This window comes from Vitis vinifera, chromosome 19 (assembly GCF_030704535.1).
Source record: "Vitis vinifera cultivar Pinot Noir 40024 chromosome 19, ASM3070453v1".
In the NCBI taxonomy this organism is placed as follows: domain Eukaryota; kingdom Viridiplantae; phylum Streptophyta; class Magnoliopsida; order Vitales; family Vitaceae; genus Vitis; species Vitis vinifera.
In genome coordinates, this window is record NC_081823.1 from 14347778 (window position 1) to 14361581 (window position 13804).

At 32.6% G+C, this 13804-nt stretch overlaps 1 protein-coding gene across 1 annotated transcript; it reads right to left on the reverse strand.

Moving 5' to 3' along the window:
• Window positions 1-327: 327 nt before the first annotated feature.
• On the reverse strand, window positions 328-10141 carry LOC100260767 (large ribosomal subunit protein eL20z). The gene is made up of 4 exons (XM_002268760.4): window positions 9731-10141; window positions 8362-8437; window positions 7255-7369; window positions 328-666 (listed from the first exon to the last, which is right to left on the reverse strand). Exons 1-4 carry the CDS (start codon window positions 9912-9914, stop codon window positions 610-612), a joined length of 432 nt encoding a protein of 143 aa, XP_002268796.1. The 5' UTR covers window positions 9915-10141; the 3' UTR covers window positions 328-609.
• Window positions 10142-13804: the final 3663 nt, after the last annotated feature.

Below are 13804 nucleotides of genomic sequence, written 5' to 3' on the forward strand. Positions count from 1 at the left end.
GGCACCTATTTGATACCATAACGAGGCCCATTATTAATGCAAGAATTAGGTTCTAAGCATTAAAAAGGGTTTCTAACACTTTCAAAATCATTCCCAAATAGGCATTTAAGCCATCAAGCTGGGCACGGTCATATATCCACTCAGTTCATGCTGTCTATCAGTAGCCTTCAGGTGAAGATGGTCCTGGTTGGATGATCACTTGTTAAACTTCAGTACTCATCCTCATTTTAAAACAAGCGATTCTGTTTTCCACCGATCCCCATGTCAACATCATAAATATGAAAACAATAATCATTCAGCCCCAAGGCATCAAAAACTCAACCTACATGCAACTTAACCATGACTCGTTAATGGATTATAAATCTGATACAGAATCCAAACAATGTACAATACAATTACAGTCTGAAAGTTCCACAGCTTTACAATCAAATAACATTTTCTTCTGAGACATTATAGTATATGCATCAATATATGAAAACCATCACCATGCTACTTGGCTGCAGTTTGAAGCAATACTAATAACTAATGTTTTGAAATCTTGATAATAAGGTTGACACTGCAAGTAATTGACACCCAGAAATCTTCTCCACAACTGCGGCCATGAGGCTACTACTCACCTGTTCCCTTTGTTACTCCAAAAATAATAGCAATTGTGGCGAGAATAGCCTGCACAATACATTAGATTCAAGACTTTAGCAATGGGCCAATAGACTTTTAAGAGTTCTGATTTCTATTGTTATTTTTCTGATAGGTAATATGACAATTAAGAATCAATTCCATCAATATACTGAATAGGAGAAAACGAATGAGTCAAGAAGCGGCATGGTTCAAAGTATCATCTCATTCCACTTGTATAGGCAATCAACTTAGTTTTGGGTAAAACAAATAATAGCAAGAGATGCTGGAAGAATTTGTTTCCATATAAGACAGGTATCGGAAAGCCCAAAGTTGGTGACACATGTTAGTATTACCACAGCATCTGCTATATCTCACAAGATGAATAAGACAAATAATTCTTGAAACATGAATAAGCAACAGATAATCCTTGCAATAGATCCTCTGGTACTGCAAGATTACATAGTTTAGTCAAAACACTGGTCTTATAACAGCATCGTTGTTAAACTAGAACCACCAAAAGATTGACCTGTCAAACCCATTGCAGTCCATGAAGCTAAAGGTAGCATCAGCTTTCTAGTACCTCAAATTAAGAGTACCAATGCTCCACTTTATGAATATTCCTAGTCCTCTAGCCATCATTTCTTAAAACAATCATGAAATTTAACACAAGTAAACAATATGTGCAACCATGCGTAAAACCAACTTTATGGGCCTATGCATGACACTTCTAGTTGATGTGAAATGCAATGCACACCCCTACGTGTTTGAAATAGTTTTGTACACATGAAGCTGAGAACCTTATTTGTCCATAATGAGTGTACTATGCCTTTTGAAAACCTACTTTGCAAATTATTCACCTTTTGAAAGGTGGGACACATGTAGACACACAAGTCATGACAACAAATGTATGGGTTTGACACCAATGCTTTCCACAATATCAGATACCTTTCAACCAAACTATGCTACAGCCATGTTCACCATGAAAACATATGATTCACTGAGGCCCCAAGATTCTCTGTTGCATTGAGAATAAAGAGAAGGATTTGACACAAAATATACATGTATATGCAGTAAATTTTGAAAGAAAAAAAAAAATGGACATGATACAATAACAACAACTAAAATGTAACTAGAACTATATAGGTGCATCTGAATTTTTCTAGTTTACACCTCTGGAGGAGAACCACAGCTCACAATGGAACCTGACTTTTCAGAATTGATTTTACAAAACTTACACACTTACTATAAATAATATGAAATACTTGGTCAATCAAAAAATGTGTTATAATTTACCACAAATCGCTTTGTGCCAGCCAATTTTTTTTTACAATTTGAACACAAGACCAAATTGAGTCTTTTTCCAACATGTCCAATAAGAACACAACTCCCTTTTGATGTGAATGTTATAATTAGTCAGGTAATTTGTTTTTATTAAAGCAAATATACTTTGATTATACCCTTAAAGAGAACTGTAATTGCCTGTTGCATGCAGCTTGAAAAAAAATACCACATTGTTTGTTAATTTAATAAAAAAGAATTACAGAAAAGAAAGATAATGGTTACCTTCATAAAAGAACTAGGAATAAACTTTTTTTTCATGTTTATTCCATTTAGGAAGATATATTTATAAAAAAATTTTACTAACAAATAGATAATACCTCCTAAAAAATAGTGAATTATCACACTAATCCATGAAGAAAAAGTAAAAATCACAACTAATTCACTTCTATCTTTTCTAAAAGACATCAACTAGACAACTAATCTAACTAACAAAAAAAAAAAAAAACAATTAAATAAAAAGTAATATCAAGCCCTCCTACAAAGTCATTACATTTCTCTCCCCCCTCAAAAAATTGCCCTTATCTTTGAGAGCTATTTCAGAGAAATCTCAACCTAAAACTACTTCTACCACATTCTCAGTCTATCATGTTCATCTTCATTTTCTTCTTCATTTAACAAACAACCTTCAATGAGAAAAATAACCCTTTACACCTGTTGCTAGGGATGAATTTCTCATTACAATGGAAGGAAATTCCTTTATCTCTTCTTTCCATTAATTGATCCAAAGTCAACCTTTTACCGGGAAACAGATTTTGACTGCTATATGGAACATGATGCTTATCAGGTAAATGAGTTGCCTCCACGTTTGTTGCTTTTTGATTTTGAGTATGACATTTTGCATCATAGAGTTGAGTTAACCCAACTGTAGCTGTGAGATTGTTTGGCCGGGAGGCTTGGACATCAACCCAAATAATCTCTTTAAGGCCACTAATAAAACAACCAACCTGTTGTGAGGGTCACAACTTCCTTGCTTTGTTGAGTAACCTACTAACTGGCCTTGATGATCATGAATAGACATTGCTTGTTTAAGTTTCAAGAGGTTACCAAGTTGTCTTCATATCCAATGGGTCCATTTTGGGTGTGCAAGCCTCCTCAAGAACTTTCCATGTAACAAATTCTTCAAAAACTGGTACCATAATTGGGGATCACCTTCTAAATGATAAGTTACCAGAGGAACCTACCCCTCCACAGGGGTGTGTTGAAATTCAAACAACTGCTCAGTTTGGAAGATTCAACTAGTTAGGTCTTTGCTTTTGTTGAAATGAGGAAATTCTAACTTGAATGAGAAAATTTTCACATTTTTATTAACATCCATAAAAACATGAAAATATATTCACAATAGGCAGGTTTGTACAAATCTTGTACAACTAGTACAAATATCTTATATATTTAGTACAAGTGTCTTATACATGTGTGAAAATATAAAATAAAAAAATTGTATTTGACATTCATGCACATGTGTAAATAATGTTTCCGCTAGTATAAAAAACAAACAAAGAAAATGAAAAAAAAAACACGTAAATATATTCACAATAGGCAGACTTGTGCATGCCTTGTATACCTAGTAGTGATGCCTTCTACATATGCAAATACATATATATATATATATATTTGACAATTATGCATGTGTAAATAATATTTTCAATAGTTTGATATTGAAAACAAACTATGAGAATCAAGAAAAACATGCAAATAGAGATGTGTGAATGATAAAGGACATTTTTGTCCAAAAATTTTTATGGACTTGACAACAATTGTGCAAAATATATGCCCTTTAGAGCCATTATTACACTCACCTACCCCTTCAATGTAATTGTCCCTTTTTTGCCTGAGTAGTAATGTGTGAAATTATTAGGGATTGTTTCATTTCAAATGGAGAGGAATATCCCTTGCTACCTGTTGCATTATATGAAAAATGAATCAAGAGTTTGTCGATCATCCTTTTGTGCATTGTCCATGGGCTTGGGAATAGGTCTTTGATTTTTATTATTTTTGGTGTATATTTGGTTCTCCCCCAGTTGAAGGATTTTCTGTTGAGTTGGTGGGTTTAGTAGGCTACTTCCTTTGTGGGGCTTGGTGGGTTTGGAGAGACGAAATAGAAGAATCTTTCAAGGGATTAAAGTATTGAAGATAAAAAGGTTTATTCTTAGATCCCAATGGGTGTACTCACTGCTCAACAGGCACTCTGGTGCATTTTTTGTTCTGGAAGCTAATGTCGCCTGCTCTAGGTTCCAGTCTTTCCTTTATGTTTCTTTGGTTTTGATCTCATATTCCCAATATAATTGGGTTGGGCCCCTGCAGCATTTGATCTTTCTTAGTTATTAATCATTAAAAAAAAATTAAAAAAACTTTTTTTAAGAGAAAAAAGAGAGCTACTTTCAATCTTAAATTCTCTAGCAGTATGACATAATACTTTTCCATTTTTTTAGAATCAAAACTTTTTATTTGGAACAAACTTAGAACCATGGTTCAAAGTCGCGGTTTTGGTCATCAACTTGACAAGTCCTAAGGCACATTGGTCTCAATGTCTCAGATCGGTATTGGGTGATACGCAAAAAATTATAGTTTAAAAGCTCAAAACAATTTAAAAAGATTACGAAAATTATATAAAGATAAATACAAATAAATAGAATTAAAAATTAATCAAATAAACTTTTATTATATATAAAATTATTCGAATTGTGATAAAAGCATACCTTTAGAATGATTTATATAAATATTAAAATCTAAAAAAATTAATTTAATCACTTAATATTAAATATGTATTATTGAAGATGAAAATAATAAAAAGTGAATTTATTGTTTATAATTTTTTTTAAATTAATATATTGATTTTTTTTAAATATTTTCAATCATTAAAAAAATACATCTAGGAATCATCTTTCAAAAAAATAAACATCATTTTTCTTATCAAATATATTATAAATAAAACAATTATAAAATGGAGAATTTTGATTTGAACGAGCATATTTGAATATAAAATATTTTTCCTATGCATCTATTCATTAATTTGAATTTTTATATTCATATTCATTTTCTATTTTATTTATGTAAACGTAAATATTCATTATTAGTTTACTATAATCCTAATTCCCATCAAATTTGCATTATCCATTTAAATACAAATATTCACCACATATTCATTAACTACATAAAAAACAAATACCCACCCAACTTTGTAATCCTATAAGATACCCATAACCCATTCACCTAGCAAATACACATTTCCCTTTTTTGCACAGTACCCATTTCCCCTTTAAAACGACAGCTTTGAGCTCTCTGCTTCTCTACACAATACCCATTTTTGAAGGCTCAAAAAATAGCCCTACGAAGATACAAAATGACAAAGATGCAAAAGGATGAAAATGCAAATACAAGGATGAAGACGTAAAGGGTATGAAGACTCTGATCTCTCCATACTTTTTCGCTTTCATGGGTTTCGATCTTCTTCTCTCATCCACCATTTCCGTTCCAATATTACCATTTTTTCCATCACCTATCACCCAAAGAGCTTAGTTTGGACATAATCTTGGGGTTATCTCAAAGTTTCTATGTGATTCAACAAGTTTATTCACGAGTCAAACAAATATTGGACTCGGGTATCGGTCCGGTACTAGTCATGGCCAAGGCGGATATGACTCAGCCGAGATTTTGAACCCAGCTTAGAACCAAACCACATTTGATAACACTGTTTAACACTTACAAACATTACTAGAATCATACACAGGTCTAATATTACAAAATCAAACAATAGGAGATGGGGAATCTGATAATAGAGGACAAGGACTGAAGGAGTAGTTGGAGGAAAGCTTCTATTAGTGTCCATAGCTACAAATAAATAGGGAGACAGAGGGTCCCCTTACCTCAATCCCCTAGAACTTTGAAAAAAAACAAAGAGTGACATTAATAATCATAAAAAATTCTCATAGAAGATATATCCCATTTAATCTATCCAATCCATTTCTAACCAAAATTGATCTTTTCAAGAATTGAAAGCAAGAAACTCCAATTGACATAGTCATATGCCTTTTTAGTGTCTAGCTTACACATAATACCACAAGTATTGCTCTTCAACATAAAGTTTATGGCCTCATTGGCTATAAGAAATGTATCAAGGATTTGTCTTCCCTTTACAAAAGCTTTTTGAGATTTGAAGGTCACTTTTCCCAACACCTTCTTCATTCTCTTTGCCAAAACTATAGCTAGAATCTCATATCAGTCACCCACCAAGCTGATAGACCTAAAGTTTTTCAAATCCTTTGGACCCCCTTTCTTTGGGGTTAATACAAAAAGCATAGAGTTGAGACTTTTCTCAAATCTCCCTCCTTCATGAAACCTTTTGAAGAATCCCATCATCTCATCCTTCACAAAATCCCAACTGAATTGCCAAAAGGCCATGATAAATCATCCAGCCTTGGAGCCTTATCCTTGTTCAATTCCGACAATGCACTAAACAGCCCTTCCTCTGAAAATCGTTCCTCCAATTTGTCAACTTCCTGATCCTCTAATGCTTCAAAAGAAAAACCATTAATGCTAGGTCTCCACTCCCCTATATTAGATAATAGATTACAAATTTCCATAGCCACCCCTTCCTTATCTTGTCCTCTTCGGATAGCCAATCCCCATTAATTTTAATTCTTGACATAAAATTCCTCCTTCTGTGAGCATTAACCATTTCATAGGAGAACTTTGTGCTTCTAACACCCTCATTTAGCCAAATCTACATTGTATCAATTACATATGCATAATCAACAGCATTTTCAGCAATTAACTGTTGATCTTCAACTAACGCTCTTTGCCTTGATCCAATAAATTCTTAGTAAGTGAACATCTAATTAAACTAGTTTTTTATTATACAGTTATCTTTAGTACTTTCAATGTATAACTACAAACTGTTTTAGCACATATAGTGCAATGCATACAATGTATTTTGTAGTAGTCCTAGAAGCCTGGTTCAAGTGGCAAGGGGTTGGAGTGGGGATGTAAGGGGTCATAGGTTCAAGTCCTAGGAGGAACAAGGAAAGAAAAGGGGGGAAAGAAGGCGTAGAATCTAGTTTGCAGTGTGACACTTACATGTGATGTGCACCATGTATGAGGCAATTTCTAGGCAATTAACATGCCACTAATTGCCCAGGTTTTTTGACAACAATATTTGGAATAAAAAAAACACAAGGAAGCAATAAAAGTTCATGACCATTACAAAACTTAAAGGTGAACGAGAAGACACAGGTGGAAAAGTAAGCACTAAACATCTTCCATAAAGTTAAAATCAAATGAGCAATAAAGTTTACTCACAGCAATTGTGCAGGCAATGTAGCCTGGTTTCTCTCTGTAGTCTACTCTGGCACAAAGTAGAAGGAAGAACCCAACATACCAGGGGACAGCAGCAAGGAAGAAGCCAATGATGAACCTTCAGATATTCAACAACTAGGTACCATCAATTACAAAGAATCATAGATTTAAACATAAAAAATAAAAAGAATAAGACGAGGAAGATATTTAAGGTATTTATGGCAGGACTGGAGTACTGACTTTAGAAAAGTAAGAGAACAAATTTGTGATAAATATGGAAGATGAGACCATTTAGCAATGCCCTAACACCACTAACATCAGATGAATGAAATTAGAAAAGCCTTGCATGAGCAGTATAACAACGTTAATGCTAAAAATTTACCAAAGAGACATAAGTGTAGTTCCAGTTACTATTAAAGCAATAAAACAAAAATGAACAATTATTTTGAAATCCTAATATAAAATTCTTATATGTTAGATAAAAGAACAACTTAATCTAGACTGATTGAAAGATCGACCACACACAACCTTATGAAGAAGTCATTGTCTCACTAGTTAAATTTGAACACAAAAATATTTGGCTATAATAAAGTAACTGATTCAGCATTTTTAAAACCTAAATTTTTCAGGCAACTGATAATTTATCTAGTAAGCTGAGCTCACCAATCTGATAACTTAATCCAACTTATCAAACACCGACCAGCTCAGTAAGCATTAGCCATTGAATCTCATCAAATAGGCATTAAAAAGGCCAGGACCAACAATTGTTCTTGACCTATGCTCTTAAGCCCCTACATGGAAATTTCTCTAGTATGCTTTTTCAAAATCATCTTTATTTGTCCCTTCTGTTCCTGATGAAAGGGGTCTGTTCCTTGGTCATCTCAGGTTTGGTTTTCTCCAAGTCATTTTTCCTTGCCTAAGTGTGGCTGTCATAAAATTTAGCTGAACTCAAGAATAATAACTCAATCCACTCATTTACATTCAAGGAGATAGATGCAGAAGTATCATATAAGTTAGAAGCCACAGTTGCATCTCTCCACTCATTACTTACTGTTACAACAATTTATTTTAAATATTATTCTAAGACACAAAACAATAATCATGACTTACAGGAACCAGCCAAGACCAATGCCACAGCAAGGAAGGCGACGCTCTCTTACAGGTGTTCCTTCAGCAACCGCATAACCTGGAAAATCATTGAAAAAAAAGAGAGAAAAACCAAAAAATAGAAATAAGAATATAAGAATATGACCAAGTTAAAAGAAAACAATAGCTTTTCACACACTATGGTGGGGTTCAGTTGAATTACAAGAAAATTGTATCCTAAAGTTCGTATGTAATGCATACGCAGTAATTTTAAATACTGGCATTTTCAAGGAAACATATCAAACACTAGCACCTTAATCTTATAGCTTGGATCTAGCAATTCTCTATCAGGAATTTGAATCTAACTCCCTAGCAAAATTTCTAGTCAAATGTGATGAAATCAGTTACAGATATTGATAAACAAGTAGCATCAAAGATCAACTTCCCTGGTTTTGACAAGTATGATTGCATTATTTTATATACCTAGGTGATGCATGGGCCCATCAGCCTGTGAAGTATTTGAGCCAAAAAAATTCCAAATTTTTTCTTACACGTTACATTTGGTTTTATCTCAAAGTTAATAGTAACCAAAACTGATTCTGACCTTCAACACCTTACAAAATGACTACCATCAACACCTATTGACCTGCTGCAGTAACATATTTGAATGTTTAAATTCCTTAAGAATCATTGAAATTCAATTAAAAAATATGTAGAAGTAAATTCATAGTTGAAGACATGTTTCCAGTTTCAACCCCAATAACAACTATATATAGCTTTTCTTCATCTATGTAATTTCTGGAGATCCTTAAACTTGTATCTAAACGATGAATAAATACAAGAATGATAACTACAGAGGAATACAAGAGCGTACCCTGGAATCACAGGTACTAAACAAACCTAAAATCAAAAAAGGGCATCCCGGAATAAAGAATTGCCTTAACTTTGCCAGCATCTATACAAAACTTCAAATTTTAAGGCCCTCAAAGTCCAATGCAAACTTGTCTCGGAATCACCAATTACATATCATACCTAAGTAGAAATTTGCCTCACATTTGATATCTTTTACATTTCTCTAAAAATTTCGATAACGTTTTAACATTTTAATGCATTCTTTTAGCATACCACCGCATTTTAGCCAATAACAAGAACTATATCAATAATTAATCCACGCTAACATTTCAAGTTAAAGCCAATTAACTTGAACAAGTCTTCTATCAATTTTTCAACTGATCTTAGCCAATTCTCTTGGGAGAATTTCAATCAAAGTTGATACTTTGATTCCCTAGCTAAATCATATCAAAATCAGACTGTATTGATTCAGTTCAGATGATAATCTCAGGCCACGACCTGAATATGGAATTCCACGCAGCCAAACACGCCATACACATACCTGGAACGGCTTGGTAGCCATGAGCATAGTACTGAGGAGGAGGCGGAGGCGGAGCGGAGGGCTCGGCAGCCCCTGGCGGAGGGACTGGCTGAGGGAAGCCTACGGCCGGCGGCTGAGAGTAGGTGGGAACACCCTGGAAGGTTCCGTAGTGCTGATCGCTTCTGTTCTTGGATTCTTCGCTCATTTTCTAGGGTTTGCTCTGCAAACGGTATACCGATTTTTCTTGATCAGTTCAAAAGCCGTGAGAGAGAAGAGTCAATGGAAGGTGAACTACTGGAGAACAGTGGTTTTGCTTTTGACAGAAGAAGGGGAAGCGAGTAATTGGAGGGATGAGAGTAAGAGGAGTGGAAGCAGCCAAAACGGGTGTGGCAGTTGAACAGAGGTGGGACGTGGCGTTGCGGCCGGGGTTATGAGCTGGATTGGAACTTAGTGCTCACAGAGGGTTCACCGGGGATTAGTGTGGACCCCATTTTTTGGACATCGTTTTCCTGAATGACGTGGCAGCACCTATATAATATTATAATTCATAAAATGGATGGCGATATCTCCGTAGACACTTCACAGTCGTAACTTTTACCACGATTTTCTTTTCTACTTTATTTATTGTGGGAGTTTTTATAAAATGAAATAAATAAAAAAAATAAAAAATAAAAACAAAAAATTGATAGGAATAGCTGGAGTTCAACATTGTATTTAAAAATTTTTACGTCAAAATATAATAAATGTATTTAAAAATTAATTTACCAATATCTATAACATGAATTATTTTAATAAAAATTATAAATTATATAATAATAAATATATATAACAAATTTGTTCTATAATCCCTATAAAGCGGTTTTAATGACTTCAAAATTATTGTAAAACCAATACTATGGATTGCATTTTATAATGTACACTAGAACCAACACCATGAAATGTAGAACAACATCATTAATGGTGCTTTAAAACTAATGTCGACAATTATGCCTTTATTTGATATGATAAAAGTAGGGTATTTGTCTTTTTTAACATTTTGCTAAAAATAATTTGCTTTCTGACTTTAAATAATTTATTTTTATACTTTTTCATAACTTACTATAAATTTTTTATTGAACAGAAAAAATTGATATCGATTTTTTCTAAATGGAAAAAGTAATATATTAGGTTTTTTTTTTACTTTTAAATGTTTAATATAAATAAAATATTACAAAAACAAATAACTTAGTACTTAATATTATTAAGCATTATTTAGTTTTAAGTTATATTTAAAATTAAGTAAAAAAATAAATACCACCTAATACTTGTAATTACAATTTTAGATGATATATTAAAAACCAATGTCTGAACATCGATTTTTGTTTTATTCAATTTCACACCCGAACCAATCATGTTAAAATAAATAAAAGGCAATAACAACAATAATAGCTCCTTCACATGACCTAAAGCATTACTTTGATAATTAGCTTCGAACTCAACCTATTCCCACCATTTTTAATAGGAAAAAGCTACCTTTTCCAAAAACTCTTATTATGGTGCAATAAGGTCTTTTACATTCAATAAGCATCATCCAAACATTTAAATTGTAATGGAATTATGACTACAACTTTGAAATAGGAAATATTCACACTCAACCTTTGTTCAAGTCCCAAACTCTTTTTTTTTCAACTACGAGTTAAACTTGAGTTAGATTTTGGTTGATTTAGTTAAATTGGAATGAATAAGATTGAATTAGTTTAAACCTATTTGAACTTTTTTTCTTTTTTTTAAAAAAAAAGGAAAATCTTTTAAGAGATATTTATTTCAAATGATAATCAATATAATACTTTAAGATAATAAAAGAATCAAAATATTTTTTAATAAAATGAAATAGTACATGATATTATTATAATTTTTTTTCTTAAAATTGATTTTATTACATAGAATAATAAATCTATGAATATTGTAAATACTAAATCAATTTCAAATTAAGCTCAATTTGTTCGAACTCTAAGTCAAATTCAATCTAAATTAAGTTTGGATTAAAAAATTCCAATCTAAGTCTAACTTAAGTACAAAATGATTACCCAATAATAATAATAATAAAAGGACAATCAAAGTGCACTTCATCAAAGAGCACTTCATGCCGTTCACATCAAGGATGAAAACCAAGTTTTAATAATAATATATTAAGAGCTAAGGACAATCAAAGTGCACTTCATGCCGTTCTCATCAAGGATGAAGACCAAGTTTAGGTTAACTATATGTAAGATTGGGATGCACTAGACTATGAATGCATATCATTTTATTTAAGGCCCCATACCTTATCCAACTAATGTTAAATCACTTTCATATTTTTTTTAAAAAGGATGAAAATTGTTTTAAAGAAAACCAAGATTCAAATCAATGCATTTTCTATTGAAAAGGTTTTCTAAATATGATAGAAGTCATCTAGTTGGTTTTTCTCCAATGTGTTTAAGCTAAACATGAAGAATATTCATAAAACTTTTCAAGTAAAAGGAGACCAATTGATCAAGAGGCTTTTCAATTTCAAGTGGTAGTAGCCACTAGTTGAGCTTTGAAGCTCAATCGGTCGAGCATTGGTAGATTTGTAGCTTAGTTGATCGAAGTTGTCTACTTCCCAATGGATACCTATTGTACTTCTTACCTACAATCAACACAATACAAAATCTTTGTAATGACAATATTCTCATTGGAACTCCTATATTAGGTTCCACCACTTCATTTACTACTAAGAGAAATGTTTAAAATCATTGTTCATTTAGCTATTGAACCTTTGAGTGTACATTGTCCAAGAACTTACATCTTCATTTAGTACACCTTTCATTGACTGCCTTGAGGCTTAATATAAATACAACAAGCCACCTTTGATTTGTAAATTCACCAAGCACCTCCCCCATCGTGAAACAACTTATGTTAAATATAATAATCAAAGGACTAATAAGCCATTTAAGAATATTTAGTTAATTTTTTAGAGGAAGCTTTTTGGAAGCTTCATGTCATACTTCATTTTTCATTATAAAGAAGTGACACAACCCATTCTTTCACATGCTATTACACAAAAGCCATTTTTCAACACCATTTCCCACAAAAACCAAGGCAACCATGGAGGTGAATTTTTGCAACCTTTCTACTTTTTCTTTGCCTTTCATATTTCATTTGAAAACTAATGCCCAAATATTTTAGGGTTTTACGAAATTGATAAATATTATTATGTTTATTCTTATTCAACATAATGTTGTATGTTTAATAAGTGTTTTTTTTTATTAGGATGAGATGACTTCTATCTTAGAACCATGAGATGACTTCTATCTTAGAACCCTTTTTTTATGCCTAATGAAGTCAATAACAACTCTTATAATATAGAAGCAATTGGGGGATGATGTTTTTCAATGAACTGATGATGAAGAAGATTTGGGGGTTTATTTAAATGAGACCAGACCTTATGACTCAATAATCTTAGAATATATGTAATCAAAAGAAAATAAAGGAAGAAGTAATGATGATAATTGGTCAGGGTATAAATCCAATGAAGATGATGATGTGAAGGATACTAACATAGATAATGAGAGCCCACTAGCTAAAATAGCAAGGTTTATGAGGGGCAATGAGTTTAAACCTCTTATTGGAGGGAAGATTATGCTGGAGAAGGGGTAAGTCTTTGATAATGTAGATCATTTCAGGGAGATCCTTAGGGATTTTGTGAGTCCAAGAAGGATTTAATAAAAATGAGAAGCTAGAGTCACATGTAAATGTGCTAATTCTATTTGTCCTTAGAGCATTCATGTCTCTCTTATGCTTGAATGAGTCACATATAATATAAAATCATACAATGGTCAACATACTTGTATAAGGGAGATAAAAAATGTTGAGGCAACATCAAACTAGATTGCAAAAAAGTTTGAGGATGTTGTTAGGTCCAATCTAAAAATAAAAATTAATGTTCTTATGGAAGAATTGAGGACAAAATTTGGTGTTTAATGTAATAGCCAAAGGTTATACAGGGCAAAAAGGAATACTCTTGATAAAATTAATGGAGATCATGTTGTTTGTTATCAATTCCTGTACAGATATGGGAATATGGTGAAAATGAAG